The 27,594-nt window shown below is 44.3% G+C and overlaps 1 protein-coding gene across 1 annotated transcript in view; it reads right to left on the bottom strand.

Moving 5' to 3' along the window:
• Window positions 1–27,594, bottom strand: part of LOC124277407 (cytoplasmic dynein 2 heavy chain 1-like) — an 88,643-nt gene that overhangs the window by 19,323 nt on the left and 41,726 nt on the right. Inside the window, 23 exon segments of the mRNA XM_046713099.1 lie at window positions 404–547; window positions 1,475–1,609; window positions 1,906–2,025; window positions 8,859–9,022; window positions 9,856–10,078; window positions 12,648–12,668; window positions 14,089–14,340; window positions 15,099–15,312; window positions 16,120–16,241; window positions 16,368–16,491; window positions 17,768–18,042; window positions 18,207–18,344; window positions 18,511–18,624; window positions 18,626–18,751; window positions 19,219–19,361; window positions 19,597–19,819; window positions 20,257–20,489; window positions 21,119–21,268; window positions 24,673–24,943; window positions 25,115–25,259; window positions 25,623–25,774; window positions 26,057–26,303; window positions 26,754–26,914. Coding sequence (XP_046569055.1) covers window positions 404–547; window positions 1,475–1,609; window positions 1,906–2,025; window positions 8,859–9,022; window positions 9,856–10,078; window positions 12,648–12,668; window positions 14,089–14,340; window positions 15,099–15,312; window positions 16,120–16,241; window positions 16,368–16,491; window positions 17,768–18,042; window positions 18,207–18,344; window positions 18,511–18,624; window positions 18,626–18,751; window positions 19,219–19,361; window positions 19,597–19,819; window positions 20,257–20,489; window positions 21,119–21,268; window positions 24,673–24,943; window positions 25,115–25,259; window positions 25,623–25,774; window positions 26,057–26,303; window positions 26,754–26,914 — 3,897 coding nt within the window.

Here is a 27,594-nt window from a genome sequence, read left to right as displayed (position 1 = left end):
CAAGCATAGGTTGTTGAAGACCAATTCTAACCAGATCTTCAAGGGTTTACGGAGTGTGAGCAAGTTCCACTAGTTGTTGACAGGTATATTATGATGAATGGAGGATGCTGGGCACATATTCTACCCAGAATCCCCAGGGTGAAGAAGTGGTCAGCTGTTTGTCTTCCAGTCTTCTTCGTTATATTTGTTTAGGATACATAAGAATGTCATTTCCAAAGTTCCTGAAAGGTCATAATGCCTCTTGACGTATTTGGGAAAGATAAAACAAAATTCAGGCAATACAGAAAGTGATTCACTGCATTGCATAGTAAGAAACATATGTACAAATATATTGCAGAGATACTGGACAACTTACTTGTCTGTAAATAGTGCTGTTATTAACATACACTGACTTAATACTCACATGTTTGGTATGAAGAGCTCGCTGGAAGATTCGAAGGAATGCAGCCAGGCTGAAGCGGTACATGTTGTTGATCTTGGACAGATCGCTGATCACGAAGAACAACATGCTACCATTCTTTGCCAGACCCAGGTACGTGTTCCTCTCCTGTAGCATTCAGAGTGAGTGAGAGAGGGAGGGAGGGAGGAAGGAGTGAAGGGAGTGAGGGAGGTTGGGGTGAGAATGATTTCATCTAAACCTTATCACTTTGGCTGCATAGGCTGTCCATGGTCCAGATTTCACAAGAGGTGAGGTGAGGTGAAATGGGGTTCATCTTGACATTCAAGATTTTTTCACTCATATAGTAACAAGCATGCACGTGTATGTGAGGTTCACTGTATAAGTCTGAACTTACACTTCAGCTACCATCTGTTCATCATTCCGCAGTTTTATATGGCTATACCTATTAGACACAGTATACTGACTCTCTGCCATCCATGCCTTTCTTAATGTTTTTGTATGCAACGAGCAAGGTAGTGAACAAGCAACCTTGCAGTGTCTGGGCAGATAGAGAGAGTGAGTGAGTTGGGTTTTACGCCGCTTTTAGCAATATTCCAGCATTCCAGCAATATCACGGCGGGGGATACCATAAATTGGCTTCACACATTGTGCCCATGTGGGGATTCGAACCCGGGTCGTCAGCGTGATGAGCCGACACTTTAACCATTAGGCTACCCCACTGCCCCTTGGGCAGATAGAACACATGGAGGTTGTCAAGTGTTTGTCCTGTTATATACTGAGCTGGATAACCTCACGTAAATGTTGTATAAATGCTGATAAACAGTAGAATGTTAGATCTGAATACTAAGATAAACAGACAGCCTGATACACAAAAACGCGTATGAATGGAAGGATCTTGTTTCTAGGGCCAAAGCCACACCAAACAGTTCCCTTGTTTTCATAACAACATGAAGCAGTAACAGGTAACTGAAACACCATTTAAAAGAACAGAACAACCTACCAAACAGTATGTAAAAGCCTATTTTCAATCACAAATTTGATTTGAAAGATTACAAACAATAGTGTTGAGCTGACCTGGTCGAGAGATGCCTGCAGGCGGACAGACTCGGACAGGGAGTCGGTGATTGTGATGCTGCTGGCTTTGGTCTTGTTAAGTGAGTCCAGCAGCTCTTTGTTCTCCAGGATGTTTCCCTTGGCACTCGCCAGTTCCTGAAAAGTGATAAATAAATAATGTCCTTCACACAATGCTGGGATACTGAAGATGAATATCAATTAATTATGGCACTACATTTCAAATCTGACACTGAACTTAAATCCATTCTCATGTATGATTTGCATACTGCAGACTGGGTGGCTTGGTTGTCATGGAAACAAGTTGACATTATCCATTCTAAAGCCAGGGTGCTACATATATTACTGATAAACATAAGCCTGCGTCATCATCCCCCAAAACACGAGCAACCCTGTCAATGAGCAGCTGACTGTGTTGGCATCCCCCCCCTCACCTCCAACAGGGAGTCCTCCAGCTTGGCCAGCTGGATCTTCAGGTCCTCCTCCTGCTTCAGCAGCTCCGTCTTCCGCACCTCCAACTCCGGCTTCTCATGCTGCAGCGTCATCGCCAACAGCTGCAACAGACATTCACAAAACATAGCAGCTACAATATACAACATCAATAACATCTGATCATAAAACTTGGGTGTGACAACAATTCCATGACAGGACATGATTCTCCAGACACACCCTGCTAGGAGAAGAACACTTTTCATGGATAGACAGCTTCTTTATTGCAACAGACGCTACGTTTTAGAGTAGATCCTACCACCATTATCAAGCAAATGATGGATTACAAATTTGTTAGGATGTACACTGAAATGTTGCATCTATTACAACAAAGAAGTTGTCTATCCATAAAAGTGTTCCTCTTCATCATACCAGCTTCTAAATGCCACTTAAGGAAGTCACTTTGTAACTGATGACGGCAAGGTTGTGAAAGCCAGTGTATTTCAAGGGTAGATATTTTAGGTTGGTCTTGAAAATGAAATTGCATCTGAAGATTTTAAAAACATTTTAAACGACCTTAAGCTTCTAAATGCCACTTAAAGAAGTTACACCCTGCTTGGGACTGCATGTCAGATGGTCGTGAAATGAAACTTGAAATCTGTCTGTATGAAGATCTGATAAAGTCTTCACCGATCAGATCTCACCTGATGTGACCTGTGGCGGGTTTTCAGATCTTCCTGCTATATTACAGTAAAATTTTGACCTTAGACTGCTACAATATGGGATAAACTGGAGTAAGCACCTAGGCCCGTATCATCATTCCTTCTGCTGAATACATCAGTGAACAAATGAAAAGGCCTCTACCCCAAGGGCGACTCTCTTGAAGAATTTACCTCTTCATTCTTCTTCATAGAGATGTTCCTTGGGGTACATATTATGCATAAACACAGACTCCCAAAGACCGGAGGCCAGGGAGGAGGAATTCTGTCCAAGCACACACAAATAGCTATCGTTAATGGGAAAAAATTGAACAGACGCCATAACACTCACCTGTCACATGTCCCAGTTTCGCTTTCTGAGAGGCATTATGGGAGGGGAACTGACAGGGAGGATTTGTGCTCAAAGACGACCTCCATATGTTAGCATAGGCAATCGCACATGGTACGAATGTCAACAAAGCCCCACCCACCACGTGTCGATTAGTGAGCACCGTAGGGGGGAATGTCAAAACCGCTCACAATCGACCTATTACTCCGTAGAGAGACGAAATGTGGGTAGTTAGCTCCCAGTAGCAGACATGTCAATAACACACAGTATTGTACAGTAGCGTCAAACAAAACCAATGAACCAAGACTCACTTGGTCAGGGTGGCAGGACACTGTCCACTGGAGAGAACAGAGCGGCCAAAGCTTCGCGCGATTCACGGGGAATGCGTATCGAGCTGATAATGCGAATAAGCGTGCTAGGCGGCTCCAAATAGCGGCAGAGCAGATCTCTTCAATGGGGAGTGCCCGATGCAAAAGCTTTGATCGCGGCTACTGCCCTGACCGAGTGAGCCTTCAACCCCTCAGGGGAGGCTTGCCCTTAGCCTGATAAAAGCGGCACAAATACATGAAACTAGCCAGCGAGACAAAGTCTGCTTGCTTTCGCCGGCACACCAACCTTCCGCCACCCGTAACAACAGAACAGCTGGGTACCCGTCACGGAGTTCCCTGCGTTCGTTTGATATAGACTTTGAGGGTCTTCACGGACATCCAGCGGGTGAGTGCTTTCGTTGCAGAGGTCCCCGATGTGGAAGGCTGGGTAAAGAGTAGGAAGTTCGATAGGAGCTGTCACATGGAAAGCGTGATCGACCGCCGCCGGTGATGCGTATCCGGGAGGCGAATACTGACCACGATCAGTGTGAAACACAGTCAGCGCCCGGGTCGGACGACATAGCATGTAAATCGCCGACCCTCGCCCAGGCGTTACCGCCACCAGAAAAACAGCCTTCCAAGTTAACAACTGAATGGAAATAGCGATAGGTGTGAAAGTTGGACGGACAGCCAATCGAGCACAATTGACAAATCCCAAAGGTGGGCTGGTTAAGCCTGACAGCAGGTCGAACCCGTTCAGCGCCAGCGGCGCTGTGCGAGAGAGGTGCTTCCCCAGAAGAGCACCATCGACAGGGGTGTGAAAAGTGGAAATAGCGGTGGAGTAGCGCGTGAATGGTCGAAGCCGCCAGGCCTTCTTCCAAGCGGGCTTGCAAAACTCCAATACTCGGACTAAATCCGCAGAAAAGGGATCTGCAATCCCCTATCTGAACACCAGCGTGCATAAGCGGGACCACCTATCCTCATACTGAGCGTTTAGCCGAATCCGCCTACCGAAGCCAGAATTGTGTCTGCAACTGCTGCAGGAATTTCAGCGTGCCTCGAGGCTAGACCTGACAGAGGCCAAGCCACCCACTGAATCCGTGGATTTGGGTGGGGAAGCTCCGTTCTGAAGTGAGAATGTCGGTCGTAAAGGTAATAGAACAGGAGGCTGAGCCAGAAACCTGAGAATTACGGAAACCAGCTCTGTGAGCGGCCAAAGCGGTGCCAGTAGCACAAGCAGCCGAGCTGGCTGGAGTGGACAGCTAATGAAAGGACCGCGGGGAATGAGTGGTAGTAGCGGCGGAGGCGTAAGAGCACTTTGCCCGTCCAATCCAGCAGGAAAGCGTCGGCAGCCAGCGCCCCTGGGTCGGTGACCGAGAGCAGAACACGGGTGTCTGATTAAGTCGTCCGCCCGGGCGCTTAAACAGATCCACCTGGAGCGACCCCGTACAACTGGGAGATAACTCTGAAAATCTGCCTGTCGAGCATCCACTCGTCGCGGGGCCAGGATCCGCGCGAGCGGCGTCTGCTGCATACGTTCTCCAGCCGGGGAGATAAACAGGGAGTACCTGACAATCGCACTGGTCGCACCAGAGGAGAAAGTCCACGCCTCTCGGGGCGCTGGGGACACCGTGCGCCTTGCTTCAGGATGTACGACATGGCCGTCTGGTTGTCCAACTGAAGGCGGACTACCTGGCCCTGGACATGCTCTCTGGCGCTTCGAAAACCAACGCACAGCTCTCAGTTCCAACACGTTGATGTGAAGGTGGGCCCGGCTTCGGACCAGAGTCCGGACACCGACAGACTGCCCAGAACACCCCAGCCCGTGAGGGCGCGCCGGTCTGAACTGTGAGAGCTGGCGTCCGGGATTTCCAAAGGGATCCCCTGGTGAGATTCCGACATTGGTCCACCACTGAAGGTGAGGTGTCAACCACCGGGGACTGTGAGACTGCGGCTCCAGGTCCTCGAGTGAGCCCACAGACTTCGCCAAAGCTTGCTGTATAGGGCGCATCCTCAGCGGCGCCCGCCACACTACAGAGATGAAATTCGCGCCATATGGCCCAGTAGGCGGAGCCAAGTCCGTGCTGGTGCCTGGGGCTGGGAGAGAGCGAAGACACCATCTCCGTACTCTGGTGATCGGTCGGGCGACAAAGGAAACTAGATCCTTGTGCGTTTGGAACCTGCGCCCGAGAAAAACCAAGTCCTGGGTGGGTACCAGGTCGGATTTCTTGAGGTTGATGATCCACCCCAGTCGAACTAGAATGTCTATCACTGTGTGAGTAGCATCTAGGCTCGCTGGCTGTGTTAGTGCTCCGAGCAACCAGTCGTCGAGGTAAGGGTAACAGCGCCTTCCTTTGCGGCGGCGAGGGTAGCGGGACTAACATGAGCTTGGTGAACACCCTTGGGGCAGTCGATATGCGAAGGGAGCACCGTGAATTGGTAACACATCCCGTCGTAAAAGAACCGAAGGTACTGCTTGAGCGATGGATGTATGGGCTTTATCTGAATCACATCCTTGAGGTCGATTGGCGTGAGCCAATCGCCGGGCTGAACAGATGAGATCACCGGCGCAGTGTCTCCATCTTGAAGGATGGTACTTCGAGCATCGCGGTTCAACCCCTTGAGGTTGAGAATGGGGCCGGAACCCGCCGTCTTTCTTCGGAGACGAGGAAATGCGTGGAGTAAAATCCCGCCTGTTCCTCTCCCGGTGGAATGCTTTCGATTGCGGACTTGTCCAGCAGAGCCTGAACCGTCGGCGCAATATGTCCGCCCTTGCCTGACATGGCGGCACGAGTCGCGGCGTATGCGGTGAAGTCGGGCGGGACCTCGCTTCCACAGTGGTAAATGGCCTACACTGATGGTGGACAGCACCCAAGTGTTTTGTGTAGCCTTCTCCCATTCCGGCAGGAATAGAGAAGCTGACCTCCCACTGGGGCGTCGGGTAGAAGCGGCGTCGTCGTCGAGTAAGCGGAGCTGACTGGGGCGTGACACCGCGGCTTGAGCGACAAGCCTGATGGGTTAGCGGGAGGTCGGGGCAGACCTCCAGCGCCAGCGAAAAGGCTGGGAGCTAGTCGAGGACTGCTCCTTGCCCTTACCCTTGGCGGACCTGTGCCTCCGCTTACCCCTGCCAAGCGGCCGAAGCCAGCCAGCGGACTCGGGTGTAGGCTGCACCCCAGCGGAGGAAGGTGGAGCGAGGTGGAGCGGGAACACCCGGCGAGCGACACCAGCGGGTGCTCAACAAGGCCTTAGAGTCCTTGAAGGAGGTAGCTGCAGCGGCAGCCTCCCGTATGACCTGCTGTGCCCCTGGAAGAGGGTGGCTCCCAGGCGGAAGGGGAGGGCCAGCAAGGTCTGCTGTGTAAGCTGCCGAGTAGCGAGGCGTCGACAGCCACAGCTGCGCATCCCCATGACTGCGCACATCACCGTCGCGCAGCGGACCGCAAAGAGTTGCAGCGAGGTGGGCCTGCACTTCAGACAACTGGCGGGTAGCCGCGACATGCGGTGAAACGTCACCAGCATGCCCCTCCGCTTCAGGGCCGACCTCTGAATCGAGGAGAGGTAGGCCTCATGGACCACCACCCTGACCTGCTGCATAAGCGTTCCTGTAAACCTCCTGCGTAGGTGCAGTGCATGCTGCAGAAGCGCCAGCGAGGGCAAGCGGTGGAGTCTGCGCCCTTGCCGAGCAGCGGGCTGCTCGGAGGAAGCCGAGCCTCCCCAAAGGCGACTGAAGTGAAAACACACTCATCCACGATAGGTACCACGAACAGGGAATCCTCCCCAAGCTGGTATCTCCGGACAAGCTCCGGCAAGTCAAAGCGGGCGAGAACCAGACAAGAGGGATCGACCCGTCCTGGACTAACGATGGAAGAAGAATGCGGGCTGCGTCTGCGTAGGCTGCCTAGGGGCAAGCGCCTCGCCTGGCAAAGCGGAACTCAGCCGAGTCGAGCTGCTAACAGGCACCGCGGCCTGGGGTAGGTACTCGGCAATCCTTTGCCTGACCTCCCGCCAGAGCGAAGAGAGAAGCGGAAGGCACCCTCCTGCTCCTCGACCTCCCCAGTATCCATCGACTCGGCGCCCGAGAGCCGGAGTCTGAGGCTGGAGTCTCCCTGCGAAGAGGACCCGAACCCGACCCGGTGGGCTGCCTAGCACTAGGAACAACAGAGAGGGAGGAGCAGACAGAGTGCCCAGCGTCAGTGCCTGCAGGCGTGCACGGACCCGGTCGAGGCGCTGGAGGCATACCAGGCAGAACTGGTGCCTCCGCTCTCATGGGGCGGGGAGGCGCAGGGATCGGAACCCAGGAATCATCAGCGGTCCCTCGCCAGCTCCGAGAGAGGGGACTGGGAGCACCTCCCCCTCTCGGGGCAGCGAGGCGTCGGACCCGAAGCCAGAGGCAGCGGGTCGACAGGCGCCTCAAGGCCTAGGGATCGAGCGGGCTCGGCGATCCCCCAAGACTCTCCGCCCCATGCTCAGAGTGGGGCGAGGAACTCCTGCGGAGTCCTCCAACCCGACTCATGAGCGAGGGACCTCGCCGAGTCTGCGTGCTGCTGAAACATCTGTGTGATTAAAGTCATGTCAAAAGCCGCTACCAGGGGCGGGAGCAGGGGACTGGCTCACGGGATTTTTCCCTTTAGACTTTTTAGCCTTAGGCGGGGGACCTGGGTAAGTTCCCCTCCGCCTCCCGCATCTCTCTATAAAAGAGTATCGGCAGCCCTCGCTTCTGAGCCGGGGAAAACCCCAGACAAATTTCACAGGTTTAGGCCTCATGGCGGTCTTCTCAAGGCAGACAATACATTTGTGGTGCCTGTCGACCCGTGGAATACTTTGTCCACAGACCGAACAGGAGGAAAAGCCTGAAAGCAAACACGCGCAAGCATGTAGCTAGCGGCGGACCAGCAGCATATATACCGCGTAGAAAACATTGAAAAATGCGTGAAGGCTACCCGGGGAAGAAATAGTTGGTTCAATACGCCAATATTACAACCCGCGTGGCAGCTAAACTTCCGCCATGGCAGAGCAACATGTGCGTAAAACCGCGAGGAAAGTTAAGCGTAAAATAATTAATACAAAGTCACAATTATGAAACAACCGACTGCAAAGCTTTACTGTTCCTTTGCAAAGGTAATAAAGACCATACATACAGGTGGTGTTCCAGACATTATTCTTTTTCGTTCTGAAAGGTCAGCTCTGCTCGACACATGCGTCTGTTAGGGGCAGTGACAGCAGAAGGAAAGATGATACGGGCCTAGGTGCTTACCCAGTTGGTGCGCATGCGCAACGGGAGGTAACTCCGTGAGGTGGGGGCCGTATAATAAATAAAAGAGTTTATTTATTGTACAATCTTTTTATTCAAAAAACATTGATACAACTGTCACAGGACATTTTCAGCTTGGAAAATGCATAATATGTACCCCAAGGACGATCTCAATGAAGAAGAACTTCTATTCTGCCCATATCCTAGCACTGCCTAACTCACGGCGATCATTATAACACTGACAAAAGATTTGCATCTACAATATGGCACACAGCATACACTTCATAGTCTGGCAGCAAATGACTGTGGTCACTACCAACAGACTTTCAATGACTCATTACTACTGTCAACTGACCTGGCCAGTGAGTCCGGCCCTAGTGGTTGTGAAGTTGACCTCGGTGATGACCGACGCTGCATCTGGAGGGATCTCGGGACTTGGGTTCCTTGTAGTCAGGAACAGCCGGAACTCTTCGTTGTAGTCTATTGTCTTCTCACCAATCTGGACAACATAGCGAGGTCCTGGCAAAAGAAGGGTTCAGATTCTAATATTAAAGTTGGTACTAATATTTCAAAAGAAATTTGAATACATGCTAGCAGAGGTTGCTTCCAAAATGAAACCCTGAGTATGACCCCAAAAGAGACAACATATTCAAGGACCTCACTTCATCATGACTGACTGGTGATTCCCAATGAAATTATCTGAGATGTGTCCCGTTAACTGAGAAAAGACTGTACACAGTTAATGATTCTAAAATTTCTAAAATCTATGTGCCGATAACTGTTACATCTGTTACATATCCACAGTGTAATGCATTACCTTTAACAATATATACCTTTCAGACAGAGAAGGAGTTTTGTATGGGGAGCAAAGAAATTAGACTAGAGTATACCAACATGATTGTGCGCCTGCCTATACTCATCACCATCAATATTGGACATAGTTTCAGTGAACTATGTTTATAAGTAATACACTTATAATGAACTGGGGGTAGTGGGGTAGCCTAGTGGTTAAAGTGTTTTCTCGTCCTGCCAAAGACCCGGGTTCGATTCCCTACATGGGTACATTGTGTCAAGCCCATTTCTGGTGTCCCCCGCCGTGATATTGCTGGAATATTGCTAAAAGCGGCGTAAAACCAAACTCACTGACTCACTCATTCACTATAACGAACTGACAGATATAAAGAACTGCTTTTTGGTCCCAGCCACTCGCTGTATATTTTAGTAGAAATGACAGACAAACTACAGCCAAAATTAACTAAATATAATGGTCCCTTTGAGTTCTTTCTAACTGTAGTTTCTTCAAACCAGTCAGAAAGCTACGCCCACAATAATTCCTGTCCCTCCACACTCACCCTGAGCAGTAAGATCGCCCCTCAGCAGTGGGTACAGAACTGGCTCGATGCCATCCATCTCCTGGATGATCAGAGTCTTGCCAAAGCGGACAGCCAGTTCAAGGGCGGTGTTGAAGTTGGCATCCTGTTGGTTGACTATCTCAAGACGGTTCTCCTTCAGGTGTGTCTTCAACCATTCTGTTGCCCGCGACGACGGGTCAATCAAGAATGGACGCAGTGAACTCTGCCGAGAATACACATTGAGATTTACCAACCTTGACACATTTGCATATCCTGTGATAGTTGAAACTGACATAATATGTTGGGTACATGTGATATAATGAGAGAATGAATGAGTCAGGGCAACTGTTCTTGGGCTTGGTTTACATAATATTTTTGCTTCTTTAAAAATGTTAAGTAAATATACTGCCATGTCTGTGTATTGGGAAGCCTGCCTATATGTAGAGCATCACCTGGCTGGTATGCATAGAACATGCATAATGTATTCTAGTAAACACATAAATCTGCATTCAATGAAGAAAGGACTTTCAGAAATTGTTTGCTTCTGAAAAAAAACAAACCAATGGGTTCACACAATTTGTAAACCAATGCTGAAAAGAGCCTCATCTTAGTATAACACTCTAAACAGACATCGGTGTGCTCATTCAATTTTCAATGGTACTCATTCATTTCCCAACTTACCTCAACAAGGGTTATCAAGTTATAACTGCTTATTACAATGAAGAAAATGATGATGGTATTTTTGATGGTTTGATTTAAAAATGATATAGAATGCATCTTTTCAAAGACACCATCAATAATCAATGAACAATGAACAAACACACAAAACTACTCAACCAGAAACACAAACAAGAAAACAAAGACATGCTGAAAAAACAACTGAGAAATGTCAACAAACTTCATTTACAAAGCTGAAAAACAACAACACAAACCCAAACGACAATCTGTTCTAACAATCAAGCAGATAAAGTTACAGTACAATAACCTGTAAGGAAAGCATGTATAAATAAAAGGGAAAGTATGCAAAGTGCCATAAATGTGACTACATGTTTGTGAGTATGGTTTACTGTTGTCTGCAATATTCCAGAATTTGGAGGGAGACTCTCAACATTGGGCCAAACTGATTGTATGCATAAACAGTAGAATACTTTATGACGAACACGGATTTAACCACTAGGCGGCCATAGCTTCCATCAATCTTAAAAGTCCTAATAAATACTTATTTGTATAAATGTGAATAGCGAACTACAAATTATGAATTTGAACTAATTTCAGTGGTCCATTGGAGTTCGTTACAGATTCTACTATAGTTACAGTGAAGCCTGTTTAACTCAAGTCCTGGGGACACTTGAGAAAGTTATAGGTAAGGACAGAGGACTTTCTAGATATAGATTCACACGGACAGTTTAAACAACCAGAACAAAGGGTGTTTCAGGGGTCATTGATATTCCCTGTTGTGGTATTTGAATCAAGAGTGATGCATATGCATAGGTTCTGTTGTAACCCATTTAAAAACAACCGACCATTGGTTTGTCTTGACTGTGAGTGAGTGAGTTGGGTTTTAGGGCACTTTTAGCAATATTCCAGCAATATCGCGGCGGGGGACACCAGAAATGGGCTTCACACATTGTATCCATGTAGGGAATCGAACCCTAGTCTTCAGTATGACGAGCAAATACTTTAACCCTGACCCTTTTGAATCAAAAACTTTACAATAACATGAAGGTAATGACAAGGACTTTCATGCCAAGTTCAAACCCTCCAAAAGGTATGTCAAGTTTATGAATCCAACTTAAAAAGGCTTCACCAAAATCAACTTTGTTTGACACTGAAATCATCTGCAAATTTACTTTACTTGAATATGATTATACATATCTAATGAGCCCATATAGATTTATTCCCCTTTTGTGTGTGAATGAGTTGAAACAACAGCCCAAGATGGTAGTGTGAGGCTGTAAGCTATCTTGGCATCCAAGAGGTGACAGGATTTCACAACACAAGAAATGACAGAAAAACACATAGCATATAATAATCCTCCTTTGTGCAAAGAAAAAAGGTAGATTAAGCAAGGGTTGTTCAACCAATGAAAGTGACCCGCCACACTGGACCTTGGAGAAACCATTTTTTGTTAACAACAGCCATAATGATATGGACAAACTTAATGGATAACAACTTCTTTATGTCATGAGTGCGAAGTCATGACACAGATTCCAGGGTTCGATTTAAGAGATGCTAACCCACTTGCACCAGGTGCAACCTAAGATAAAAACCTAGTTGCACCAGTCAAATTCCAGTTGCACTGTTTTTATTGCAATATGTAAGATCAGAAATATGCTATTGAATTATTTAGATGTTTACCCACTCAAAAATTGACTTGCACCTGGTGCAAGTTAGACTAATCATTAGGTTGCACATTGTAATATTGGGTTGCACAAGTGCAAGTAACAAAGCACTAAATCGAGCCCTGGATTCTTGTGCCGTTGTCTTCTTTACCAACGGTACAAGAATCTGTATTGAAATGTCACACTCATGAAAGAAAGAAGTTATTATCCATAAAGTTTGTCTATATTGTAGTTGCCAAATTCTAAAATGCCACTGAAAGTAGTTAAGAGCTGTAATGGATGAATAAAAAGCCTGTTGATAGGAAAACAATACAGGTAGTGATGAGTGCAAGATTTAACATGTGCGGGTTGATGAACGAAATGAGGCAGGGGAGAGATGTGATGGCTTCACACGATGGTGGTGGAAGAACTCAATCAGGAAGCAGTGCACGAGTTAAGCGTGTGTCTTACCCCAACTGGTAGGTCGTTGATCTGGCACAGAAAGTGTTTGGTTATTGTATGATACAGTGCATGAGCACAGCATTGTGTCACCAGTTGTCATGGTAACAGTGTTTTCACGACATTGTTGTTGTCATAGTTGTGGTGTACATGATGATGGGATTGCACCACTCGTCATAGTTACAGTGTACGGATTGCATTGGGCCAGTTGTCATCACTATGGTGTAGGAACAGGGTGTTACACTATTTGCAATCTGTTGTCATGGAAACAGTTGACTTACCAGTCGTCATGGTTTCAGTTCTTACAAGGTAAACCTAAGATGGTATATCTGTACGAGGCACTGGTTTGCATGATACAACATCTATTCAATGTTCTGCCAACTGTTGTTATGCTTTAAATGCAATGGTGCTATGAAATCTGTTGTTATGGTAATATCTCCTATTTGCTTTGCAGCTTGTTGTTATGGTAACATATCAAAGCAGTGCTATGCAATTTGTTACTATAGCAATATCAAAGCATGGAGACCTGTTATATCAAAGCAGTGTTCGACTAAGTATGGCAATCTGTTGTTATGGTAACAATATCTAAGCAGTGCTCTTGAAAGTTTCCCTAGGGTGTAATGGTACAGGCTCAATACGGGGTTAATATGACCAATCAGCACAGAAGCAGTGATTAATCCAGATGTCAATGTCTTCAGTCAACTGAGCACATGAAGTGCTGTTATCTGCAGCTTCAGCCATGAAGAATATCACTAACATCATCTGCAGCCTCCTACCTGAATAATCATTAACATTAACACCATGTCGATAACAAAACATCTGAAGCAAGGAACTCCAACTCCAACAATCTTAACATAACAGCATCGGTTACCTTCTTACGTATGAAAACCCACTTATTCCTTTCATCCTGCAACATCAGCATTCTGAACCATAAAACACTAATTCACAGAAACTTAATATCAACTAAGAAAAATACAACTTGCCAACATGTCACACAAGTCCAAGTTGTCAACAGTAAGTAAAACCTTCATTTAAGGCTTCTAAATATCTAGACAAAAGAAAACCACTTCCATATTCAGTAGAACTTACTAAAAAAAGTTAAATGTATCACCTGTCTAGGAATCATTAGAAAATTGCATCAATAGCGGTTCTTGCAAAACTATACTGTAAAACATCTGTTTACTTATAGTGATATCATAAATAAAACACAGCATCGTAAATGGCATGGTAAACCCCTTCATGACCAACTTTAAGTCTCATGGTTAAAAAAGGCAATGATTCCACTTCATGCAACACGCCACAGCCATGTCAGAGCATGTTCAAAAACCTTTAACAACATGATTGCTGTGCATGGACTGTTAGAATGAGTTGATATGGGAATGATATGGTCTAGCTGCACAGATTCTGTTACCACTTCTCACACGCTGCATACACTGTGCTTCCATCCACGTACCTGCAGAATGACGAGGGCATTCTCCATGGAGAGATCATCAGACGGGAGACCTTCACCCTTCCAGATCAGCTGTTCACTCTCGGTACTGAGGAAGCGGCGGAGATCAAACTCCTTGACGCCGATGGTTTCCATCCATCCCTGCAGGGTCTCCTTCCGGACATCTTCAGGCGCCGAGGACATGTACGTGATGAACGCTGATGCCAGCATGGCTCGTTTGGGTAGCTCGCTGAGGACTGTGGACAGCCCACCAACCTGTTTAAAAATATATAACAATGTAAAGATATGTCACAATCGAACTGAGTGCTAAAATACCAGGAAAGAGAGAAAGCGAAAGATGCCCTCACAGAAAATTGGCAGAAATCAGAAATCTGTTAACAATCGAGTCTGGATCAGACAAACCTGTGATTGATACTAAGAAGAACTATCTTGCATGATGACAACTCAACCAACTCACTGAGTCAAGTATGACATGGCCGAGTGATTGAACCACCAACCAACTATCGGATCTACAGGCAAGATGCTCTGTGCACTACACTAAAAAAATTAAACTCTGGAAAAGGAGGTAGTATTTAGACTAACATGTAAAAATGGAGTTCCCTCACTGTCAACCGTGAATATCAGGATAAGAATTCATTTTTATATTTTCATATACAAATGTACATCTACCACAGTTTCTCATGGTCATATTTGTGAAAATCTGTGTTAGAATTGGTCTTCAGTAACCCATGCTTGACGTAAGAGGCACCAAACGGGATCAGGTGGTCAGGCTCGCTGACTTGGTTGACACATGTCATCGTATCCCAATAGTTCGATGCTCATGCTGTTGATCACAGGATTCTCTGGTCCAGACTCGATTATTTACAGAGCGCCACCATATAGCTGGAATATTGTTGAGTGCAGCATTAAACAACAAACAAACAAACAACCCTCACTGTCCTCCGCGGTAAACAGTTTAAGCTACCATTCATGAATTCCACCCAAGAATATGTGTCCTTTGCCAGTATCCTCACCTGGGTGTTCCACCTCTGATACTCCCCGTCCAGTTTGGACACAAGGGTTTCTGCAGCCAGTATGGTCTCATTCTCTCTGTCTAGCTTGATCTTCAGCTCTGCTGCCTCCTTTGTCAGGTTCTCGAACCTGTTGCGGAGCTGGGCCACCTTGTTGTCGACCTCATTCAAGGCGGTGCTGAGTCGACTCATGCGAGACTCTGCTTTCTCCAAGTTCCTATAAACATATATAAAGAAAGATCCTCATAGTATCTCGACAATATAAAGCAAAATGGTCCAACAGTGAGTGCATGAGGAGTGAAGGAACGAGATGAGAAGACGTTTAAGTTTTTCATTAATATTTATGACTTTAGTGAGTGAGAAGGTTGGTTTTAATGCAGTACAATGTATATATTAACAATATTTCAGCTAGATCACAGCCTTTCAGCTTGATGTGGAAGAAAAGTGACTGCAAAGTTGGACATACCACAAGAGTGACACATATGAGCACTGGTATGGTGCTCACTGAAACCAGGGCAAATCTGGGATCTCCTGACTCAACAGAAGTCTCCATGAAAGTCTGTTACAGCTTAATCCTTCAACCATCAGACAGAGAAAGACTTTATATGACACAAGGGTGCATATGGGCCTGGACATCTGAGGCACCAGAATGTGCAGAGTTGTCTGGTTGAGGCATGCCAGAAACATATTACAGTTTGTATGAATCCCTGTTCACCCTGTTTCATGTCAGCACTATTCCTCTGCTGATGAATTTCAACAAAGTGAGACCTGCATCACTTCCGACTTTCCCCCTAAAACTGGAATACAGTTGGGCGTGGGGTAGCCTAGTGGTCAACACCAAGACCGGTTAGATTCCCCACATGGGTAAAATGTGTGAAGCCCATTTCAGGTGTTCCCCCGCCGTGATATTGCTGAAATATTGCTAAAATCGGTGTAAAACTAAACTCACTCACTCACTCGAAACAGCATTAAACCAAAGTCACTCACTCCCTGATTTAAGCCCTATAGCTGTTGTTTTACTCACTTTCTCAGTTCATTTTGCTCATTCTCCAGTGGTTCAATCTTCTCCAGTACATACGAGTACTGTACATTGGCCTTCACCCATCCAGCCAGAGGCTCTGCTATTACAGACGCTCGTCTGGCATTCTGTCAAACACAGGGAAAAGCATAATTAAAATACTACTACATTTAAACACAATCTAATAAACAGACATCGGTGATAGCAGGGTGTAAAGGTTTTCCATGTAGATAAACTGATGTCTAAAGACCTACCGCTGGGTCAAAGCATTCCTTGTTCTTCTTCAGCAAGTCCTCCACACTCTTGCGAATCTCCGGAGTGATCTTCCGCGCATCGAAGGTCTGGATGTCCTCCTTCACGCCACGCTTTGCCAGAAAACTGTGGAATGGATATGTACAGAATTACAAGCTGAATGCAATCAGTCATTGAGGAATCCACATGAGCACATATTGAAAATGTGATCCTCTTCACACTGTACCACTCATTTATACCTTTCCTCATACAGAAACGATGTTACTTGTGAAATGATGTACATACAGTAGTCTATCAAATACCTAATTCTGCACACATCATACAACTGTATTTCCTTGTCAAGACTGAATGCCAAGTGTGAAACTGGGCAAGTGTGTAATTTTAATGAGGCTTGTTATTATCAAACTGCTGCAGTTCATCATGACAATACAAAATATTGAAGAGCTTCTTGCCAGATCTACTATATATCCCGGTGTCAGGGGTTTTCGACGATGGAAGACAAAAACATATTTTTTTTATCTTAATATCATTTAAAGTTTTTATTTTACTAACCTTGAGTGATAAAGGTTATATTCATTTATTTCATGCTAAAATGTCAAGTGTTCCCTACAAAAATAGCGTTGATGACATCGTATCGGCGAAACTGTTGCCACTCTCCACATCCGGGTATTTTGTATGGGTTTTCGATGATGAGCCATACTTTTCACTCCGCACTGCGAGGGAGTGTTGTGATCACTTCCTATTTATTATATTGCCTGTCACTAGCAAACGACTGATCTTACTGAAATTTGGCTTGCTATTATTTTTATAAAGGCAATTGATTTTGCATCTGAAGTGGTATTAACGATCTCGGGTAAATACTATTGATGTTTGCTTGCTTTTTATATAACTTAACTTCCAGATTTCCATTGTCAATAAAACTTCTCACGACAGCGACTGGGCACCTGCCCTACCGATGAAACTGCTTGTGCACTCCGATCGCCACATATACTCCCCCGATATAGCATCAGCAAGGCAGTCGTCGAAATCACCAGAACGTCGAATTCAGCTTGCTTTGGGATACTTTTCCTTTGTTTGTTGTTGAACACCAGAGCCAGCAAAAAATATATCGCAGCTATTTTATGGGGGAATGTAAATAATCAAATCTGGACCAGACAAACCAGTGATACGAACAATGTCCCATACCATCAGGTTACACTGGCTCTCAGTCCAAACAATTAACCTATTCTGACCACCTGATTCTCTGACATGCAAACCACCAAGTAACTGATACTGCAAGTCACCTTCAGAGACAAGAATGAACTGGCATGGACCATTTCTAACCTGGATTCCCCATAGTGTTTGAAGGGAAATCATCAAGCCTCCCAAATCTACAATTTATTCACCAAATGTATTTTCCTACCTTTTCATGCTGACCCAGGATGTATCAAATATCCCCATCAGTCTGAGCACTCCCTCCAGGATGACACGGATCACTTCGGGTGGAGCTCGCAAGGCGCGGATCTCAGACAGGGAGTCAGTCTTGATGCTGCCGACAGCCTTCCTGGTGGCCTGGACGAGGGGTTCCACGTCCATCAGCTCCACGTCAATGGCCTTCTTCCTCTTCTCTAGCAGCTTGTTCTCCTCCGCAGCCTGCTGCTTCAACACCTCCATCTCATTCTTCTGGTCGCTGGCATTCTGCAACAGGATTGCCCAAAACATTCACTTGAAGCCATCGATTTACTGGTAGGCAAAAAGAGAGGGTAAATGTTGCCTCATGATGAACTTCGCAGCAAAGATGCGCTAATCATGACATGCTCCAATATTTCAATGTAGCCATGCTTCAATGTCTGTTTCCCTACCTGCATGCTGACTGTGATCTCACGGAGAGCAGCATCAGCCTCGGACTGTTTCTGGGCCAGGAGTTGGCTCTGGTCAGCAGCCTTCCGCTTCAGCTCATCCACCAGGTGCTTGGCATCATTCAGCTTGGACACACCAGCCTGAACAACAACAAAAACAATTACATTACAAATTATTTGCCCATAACAGTGTGACCCCTGAAAAAAGACGCTTAGTATATCTTCCTTGATCTCACAGCACCTTGTACATGCTTATCAAGTGACAAAGCAGATCACATGACAATCACATGACAATCACATGACATACCTGTAGATGCTGTTGCCTCTGTTCAATGCTCTGTTTCTTGGCATTGTACACATGGTTGTATGTGTTGAGGAACACCATGTAGCTCCGTGGAGTGGCGCCGAACATGTGACATGACTTCGTGGACCTGTAGGAAACATCGGCAGAGTTCCTCCCCTCCTGACAACTTTCGCTGGTGATGCCTCTGTTCCCCGATAGACCCTCCCTCAACCTTGGGAGGGCGGGTCAGCAGCATGTAGGGCACCTGAAATCAGACCATGCTCTATGTAACAACCTCAGAAAAAATCGGAATAGACTATTTACATGTAAGAGGTCAAATACCATCATCTGGGCCATGTTTTAGTTTTTATTTTAGTGACTTGAATAGTTGCACGATGGGGTAGACATATGGTCTACTTGCCCTCACATCACATGAAAGGCATTTACATCACATGGAGGTCAATTCCCTACATGGGTTCAATGTGTGAAGTCCACTTCAGGTGTCTCCTGCCATGGCATTGCTGGAATATTGCTTAAAGATTTAAACCCACCTCACACTCATACCAATATGAATAGTATATTAAGATGTATTGGAATTACAAGATTCCATGACATCTTTTATCACAAACATGTCTTCATAGACTGATACAACATCAGTGATGTCTACATTTCGACTTGCCATATATGCATAAGCTTCACATCGTACAAACAAGCACAAACACTTGTACCAACCTTGACCATGCTCTCCCGACTCCATCCTTCCATCCACTGGACTGCACACTGCTTGTAGAAGGCTGGGTTGCTCTCACAGTTCAGTGTGAAGTTAGTGTTGGTGCAGTCCATCACCAGCACTATGTGCAGGTTACACAGGATCTCTGTAACACAGTAACACCAACAATGTAACCTCATCACTACCAGCGGTTCTGTTAGTTATTACACTAACAAAACTGCTGATTACTACCTATCAGAATACAAACTTGGTCCGCTAAAGCGAACAGACTAAATGATATATGCCATTAAATTAGAATTATGCCAGGAAAGTTCAGTTTATATGACGTAATGACTATGTGAATTAAAACTCTTATGAAAAATTAAGAAAATGTCACTGACTAGATGCAAAGTAATTGATGAGGGTTCCACGGAATCCTGCCTCTGACATGTCATCTCTGAGTGGAGCAAGGATGGGTTCCAGCTCCTCTGGGCTGTACAGTCCTGGAACCTCTCCCGCAGACAGCAGGCTGTTGATGAGCTCCAGGAACTGTGGCTCCACAAACTGGTGGTCCTCCAGCAGCAGAACCACCTGCTCCCCCTCTATACCGCTGAGCTGCATCACCTGCAACCAAGCAATATTACATAAGGTCAGGGCTCCCCTCTATACCGCTCAGCTGCATCACCTGCAACCAAGCAATATTACATAAGGTCAGGGCTCCCTCTAAACCACTCAGCTACATCACTTACAACAAGCAATATTATATCAGGCTGAGGTTCCCAAAATGGTAGTCTCTCACCCTCTCCCATCCACTCAGCAACATCTACTACAACCAAGCAATATTACATTAGACCAGGGCTCCCCAAAATGGTAGTGATCCGCTCTATACCACTCAGCTACATAATCTACAACCCAGCAATATTACATTAGGTTGGAGATCCCATTATAGCCTCAGACTTTTCTCTTCATACCAGGAGCCACATACAATGTGACCATGAGAGTCCATGTGGTAGATCTACATTTGTAACCTGAAGACATACAATAAGGAATAAAATCCTCACATGTTTTAAGTCATTCTTGAACTGTTTCATGCCATATCCTCGTGAGATCTTGGGTGAGTACATCTGCATCTGATGCATGTGAGCTACTACTGAGACGGCAGTGCGTCGACCAACACCACTGCGGCCTGCCAACAACAGAGATCCTCCTGGCTTGGTGATGACCCGATCAACGCGAGCCATGTTGTCCAGCACCTCTCTGAAGATCAGGACATCCAGCTCACGGTTCTCATGACCTGAAAAAGTTGGTACAAGACTCAGAGAGTAGTCTGGATTATGGAGAAAACCGGTTTACAAAGAGTCTGGATTTGACAGATTCCACTGTATATCAATCACACCACAAGCAATATAGATTATTCTACAATGACATCAGCAAATACTTGAATCAGAGGTTTCAAATCACATTATCTACCTCTGATTTTACCATCTGACATAATAGTCACATCATAGCAGATGCTAGTATATTTTTATAGCAAAGCTGATAGAAACCATCAGGGAGTGTATTTTAAGTTCAACCAAACTATACCTAACGTCTGGAAGGATATGCTTCTCATTTGGTCCTAAATTCATTCTATTAAGGTTGAAATCTACAAGTAACCTGGCTCAACACTGAAAACACAAATATTTTCAAATCAACCAAAAGTCAATGTTTTCAGAATGTTTCTACACAAAGGACAGGTCTCAATTTTACATAGGTGCAAAAGTATGTGATGCACGTGTCCATAGGTTAGCTGAAATATAGCTTGAATATTGCTGAGTGTGGCGTAAAACTAACTCACTCACTCACTACTGTAAGGACGATTGTGTACTGAACATTCAGTTCGACCTTATTCTCTATTTTAAACACTGCAGTTCTAACACTCACTGTAGATCCGAAGACCCTTCTGAATAACAGCCTTGAGATCATCATCTGCAAGTTTGCCGAGGGGCTTCCCGAAGGGTGGTAGAGGTGCCCCTGCTGCTGCTGATGGTGCCCCTGCATCTGCCCTGGCCCCCCACGTCACATAGTAGATGGCTGTGGATAGATTAGGCTGCTTATATACACTGACAACCTTTCACTTTATCACTCACATGATATACACACTGTTGTCTTCACACTCACATGATAAACAGTAACACATTATGGTCTTCACACTCACATGGTATACAGTAATGCATTATGGTCTTCACACTCACATGATATACAGTAATGCATTATGGTCTTCACACTCACATGATATACAGTAATGCATTATGGTCTTCACACTCACATGATATACAGTAATGCATTATGGTCTTCACACTCACATGATATACAGTAACACATTATGGTCTTCACACTCACATGATATACAGTAATGCATTATGGTCTTCACACTCACATGATATACAGTAATGCATTATGGTCTTCACACTCTCATGATATACAGTAATGCATTATGGTCTTCACACTCACATGATATACAGTAATGCATTATGGTCTTCACACTCACATGATATACAGTAATGCATTATGGTCTTCACACTCACATGATATACAGTAATGCATTATGGTCTTCACACTCACATGATATACAGTAACACATTATGGTCTTCACACTCACATGATATACAGTAATGCATTATGGTCTTCACACTCACATGGTATACAGTAATGCATTATGGTATTCTCTCACACTCACATGATATACAGTAATGCATTATGGTCTTCACACTCTCACATGGATATACAGTAATGCATTATGGTCAGTTCACACTCACATGATATACAGTAATGCATTATGGTCTTCACACTCACATGATATACAGTAATGCATTATGGTCTTCACACTCACATGATATACAGTAATGCATTATGGTCTTCACACTCACATGATATACAGTAATGCATTATGGTCTTCACACTCACATGATATACAGTAACACATTATGGTCTTCACACTCACATGATATACAGTAATGCATTATGGTCTTCACACTCACATGATATACAGTAATGCATTATGGTCTTCACACTCACATGATATACAGTAATGCATTATGGTCTTCACACTCACATGATATACAGTAACAGTAATGCATTATGATGGTCTTCTACACTCACATGATATACAGTAATGCATTATGGTCTTCACACTCACATGATATACAGTAATGCATTATGGTCTTCACACTCACATGATATACAGTAATGCATTATGGTCTTCACTTCACACTCACATGATATACGGTAATGTAATGCATTATGGTCTTCTCTTCACACTCACATGATATACAGTAATGCATTATGGTCTTCACACTCACATGATAGTAACATTATGTAACACATTATGGTAACACATTATTTCTTACACTCACATGATATACAGTAATGCATTATGATCTGCACACTCACATGATATACAGTAATGCATTATGGTCTTCGTAGCCACATGATATACAGTAATGCATTATGGTCTTCACACTCACATGATATACAGTAATGCATTATGGTCTTCACACTCACATGATATACAGTAATGCATTATGGTCTTCACACTCACATGATATACAGTAACACATTATGGTCTTCACACTCACATGATATACAGTAACACATTATGGCATTATGGTCTTCACACTCACATGATATACAGTAATGCATGATTTTCTTCTCACTCACATGATATACATGATATATTGGTCTTCACACTCACATGATATAAGTAATGCATTATGGTCTTCACACTCACATGATATACAGTAATGGTCTGCATTATGGTCTTCACACTCACATGATATACAGTAATGCATTATGATCTTCACACTCACATGATATACATAATACATTATTGTCTGCATTATGATATACTGTCATTATGGTCTTCACACTCACATACAGTAATGCATTATGATCTGCACACTCACATTATGGTAACACATTACACTCACATGATATACTGTAACGCATTATGGTCTTCACACTCACATGATATACAGTAATGCATTATGGTCTTCACACTCACATGATATACAGTAATGCATTATGGTCTTCACACTCACATGATAAACAGTAACACATTATGGTCTTCACACTCACATGATATACAGTAATGCATTATGGTCTTCACACTCACATGATATACAGTAATGCATTATGGTCTTCTCACTCACATGATATACAGTAATGCATTATGGTCTTCACACTCACATGATATACAGTAATGCATTATGGTCTTCACACTCACATGATATACAGTAATGCATTATGGTCTTCACACTCACATGATATACAGTAATGCATTATGGTCTCCACACTCACATGATATACAGTAATGCATTATGGTCTTCACACTCACATGATATACAGTAATGCATTATGGTCTTCACACTCACATGATATACAGTAATGCATTATGATCTTCACACTCACATGAAACACTGAGACATACTGTTGTCATAAAGGTCACATAATAACCAGAAACATGTTGTTGTATAGGCATAATTTATTACCCTGAAGATCGTATTCAGCTCAGCTTTTAAACAACAACATTCAACCTTCAGCAGAATGAGACGCCAAACGTGTCGTCATGATGTTTCCTGAATGGTTATAAAGGGAGATTACTCGGGATGGCTTAGCATACAATAAACATTATCGAATTTCAGGTTTTGTTAAACGACAAGTGAAATACTGAAACATTTTATCTTTTTGGATATATTTATAGACACAAACAAATAAGAAATGATGGCAAAATTTTATTACTCTGTTCATACTCATAATTGTGTACCCTGGCAAATCCTCCTACATGGTTTCGTATGCTTTGGCTATTAACCAATCAGAATTCAATTTATCTGAAGGGTAATAATGTAACATACTATAGTGTTAGCACTCATGTGATATACAGCGCCCCACCATAGTCTTCATAATCACATGATATACAGGGAGATCATTTTAAAGTGCAACACTTATTAATCCCTCCATGTCTGGCACTTTTCTTAGAGAATTTTCCCAGTACAACTGCAAATGCTTCATGACACCAAATACTGACAAATATCATTAAAGTACAAAACCCCATTCCTGACACAACAAACATATGTGGGGAATAAAAGAAAGTCCTTATTTGATCATTATATAAAACCATATTAACTTAAAACTGGGTAGTTTACAAATGTTTACAACACCATAACATTAAATGGGAAATAGGGGCAGTGGGGTAGCCTAGTGGGTAAAGCGTTCGCTTGTTACGCCAAATACCCGGGTTCGATTCCGGAATTCCCCACATGGGCACAATGTGTGAAGCCCATTTCTGCTGTCCCCCGCCGCGATATTGCTGGAATATTGCTAAAGACAGAGTAAAACTCAACCCATTCACTTACTTTCCCAAAATTCCAACCCAATATGATAAAAACCTTCTGTTAACTTGACACACATGTACTTAATTGTCAATTACTAATACTCACAGTCTATGTTGTCAAATATGTTTCCAGACCAGTCAGCTCTCACAATGCTCATTAAGATGTTGTCAAATCGGTTGAGGCCGTCCTGACCTACGATCCTGTCCCTGAAGAGTCTCCGTGCTTCGTATGCCCAGATCTCCAGCAGGTGGTCACTGGTATTCTCACTGGCACCGCCGATCAGGTCGTACCGCAGCAGGCTCATGGCCCAGTTGGTCAAATCCCGGGGCGAGAACAAATAGTGGCTGTAGTCGTCCACCGTGAACCTTGACCGCAGCTGAAATAAAAACCATAAAAACAGTGTATGCCAGTCACCATAGTGCAAAAACATCCTTGATATAACCATTGTTCTGACACTGCACACTGTTTCATTTTGGACAAACAGCTTTAATATTTTCTTTTCTTATTGTGCACTTACGGAACTTCTGTCCCCCTACTGTCAAAGTACCTGTTCATACACCTGGACCATGGACCCAGCAAGTGCATGGACCTTGGACATGTTGCCCCAGACTGGGTGGTGTGACAGCTGGCGGTGTAGGATCGGCTTCAGGTACGCACTGTAGATGGTCTGCAGCTGCTCTCGGTCAGGGTACCTGAATACAGTGAGTGAGTGAGTGGGTGAGTTGTGTTTTATGTCAGTCTGAAAAATATTCCAGTGACACCATACATGTCAGCTTCATGTGTGAGGAGAAACCAAAGTGCAGGTGAAACCTAAGACCATGGACATGGTGTCGATATGTAGAAACTTAGATTCAAAACTACATCCAGAGGTATTTAAGGGAGGTAACTCTGCATAGTAAACTGTAGAGCGTCAGACAACATGGCAATTCATAAGATTTTAAGGAGCATATCATCTCTTGTAAAATAGTACAAATACCATAAGAACACAGCACTTTTTTGGATGAGTTTTTTAAATTTCAGGCGCATAACTAGTTTACTAAACTATTCGGACTTACCCAACCACACATATTCTGACTATGGATGTGAAGCGAGTGGTCAATTTGTGTCTCCCGAGTCCTGTCCCAGCACCCATACTGGCCACAATCTGTACATTCTCCAGGCCAACCCACTCCAGGTTGGAGTCATAGAAGCCATTGTACGTCACAACCTGCAGCACAGATCAGCTTATCGATCACACTTTCAACACTCTTATTATCATGAGATTCTTGAGAGGCATTTAGAAGTTGGTGAATACATAAGACGAGCATATGGATGGCAACTATATAAGACAATACAATAAAGCAGTTGCCATCCATATACTCGTCTTATACCTCATTATCATTATGAAAGATACTCAGGGGAAAGGGGAGAAAAAGAGAAAAGAAAATGCCCCTTGTCTCATGTTTTCAAGACATTTAGATACATGCTTAAATGACAAAGCTAGCAGTACCTGTTGCAGGAAGGCAATGAGCTGACAGGTGCCCCATTTGTCTGGTTTAGGCAGGTTGATGTCCTTCAGGTACAGCACTAGTCTCTCACAGTCCTTTGGGCGGTACACCCGGCCTGTGTTGGTACTCAGTACCATGCATGTCTGACTCAGCTTCTGGAGAACATGGCTGGGGTTGGTCTGCGCGCTGCAGTGGACTGTCGCCACGGACGTTGACCTCAGGTTCTCAAAGCTGTGGTGCAGCAACAGGCTGGGAACAGTGGGTGAGTTGTGTTTAATACTACTTTGATCAACATTTCAGTAATGTTATTGATGGAGGAAAGTCTGAAGTGATGTAGGTCTTTATATTACATAGGTAAAACCTTTGAGTTTGCCAACAATGCTGACTAGCCAATAATTACTATCAGGACAAAATATGGCATTCAAATAAAAAAATGCAGTGAAAGAAAAACAACCAAAAGAGTCAACATTTGAAATTCAAGATTAAAAACTATACAGGAAGCATTACACTTCTTGGTGATCTCAAGTAAGATGTTGGAGATGACAAGTCCAAGGCTCATGAGAAGCTGACATTATTAGAACCAGCAATCTCACAAAATGTTGCAATGTTACTCTAAAAATCCAGTCGGAAATAAATTGTGGACCAGTTGGACTTAGATCCTGTTGTGTACCCCTAAAGTTGACATGGAGAGTTATCTACCCTTTGCCACATCCCTCCGGGCCGACAAGGATGAAGGGCTGCTTGCTGTCAAGGTTGAGCCATGGGGTGAAGTAGTCAAGACTGCGTTGCACGTCCCCTGTTCGGATCACAGGAAGTGAGGAGCCGGACATGAAGTGATCAGCTGATGGGATGTCTGGCACCTGCAGCAAACATTTCACACCATTTCAAACAAGTACAATGTAGTAATCAGAGTTTGTAATTAGAATAGTCCATATATTAACTGCAATATTGATGCGAAAACTTTTGGACAGTGGCTTCATGTAAATGTATTTACAATTTCTTGAAATTCAAGGAATCATTAATCATAATCAGCATTATACATATCACAGTTATCTTGTTAAAAGGTTTGTTCAAGAATTTAATAATAAATAGTCCAAATTAGTTCAGAAACATGTTTGAACAAACACAACAAACATCGGAACAAACATCTGGTCCAGGAGAAAACTGCAAACACCATGTAAGACTGGTTGATAAACGTAAGATCAATCCCGCAGCTATCTAAGCTGAAACTAATACGGCAACACATAACAAAGAGCTAGCAACTAATCTAGCAGGTAACAAACTGAAGCTCAACTCCTGCACGCTACCCACCCCTTGGATGTAGGCCAGCACCTGAAAATATCAACTGTGTTGACTCCACTGTGTATGGATGTGTGGATAGGGTACTTGTGAATTGGAACAAACAGGAATGCATAGAACCGAGACAACAGATGAGGAGGAGGATTACAAGATGACCAGAAGAGGAACAAAAGAGGAACCTTGACATATCCTTAAGAAAAAGTGATGACAATATCATTTGCTTGATAACGGTGTTAGGATC

The sequence above is a fragment of the Haliotis rubra genome, unplaced genomic scaffold (assembly GCF_003918875.1).
Source record: "Haliotis rubra isolate DU_JTF1 unplaced genomic scaffold, ASM391887v1 Scf221, whole genome shotgun sequence".
NCBI classification, from domain to species: Eukaryota; Metazoa; Mollusca; class Gastropoda; order Lepetellida; family Haliotidae; genus Haliotis; species Haliotis rubra.
Note: the sequence above shows the minus strand (reverse complement) of the source record. Positions and strands in the feature narration are given on the sequence as shown.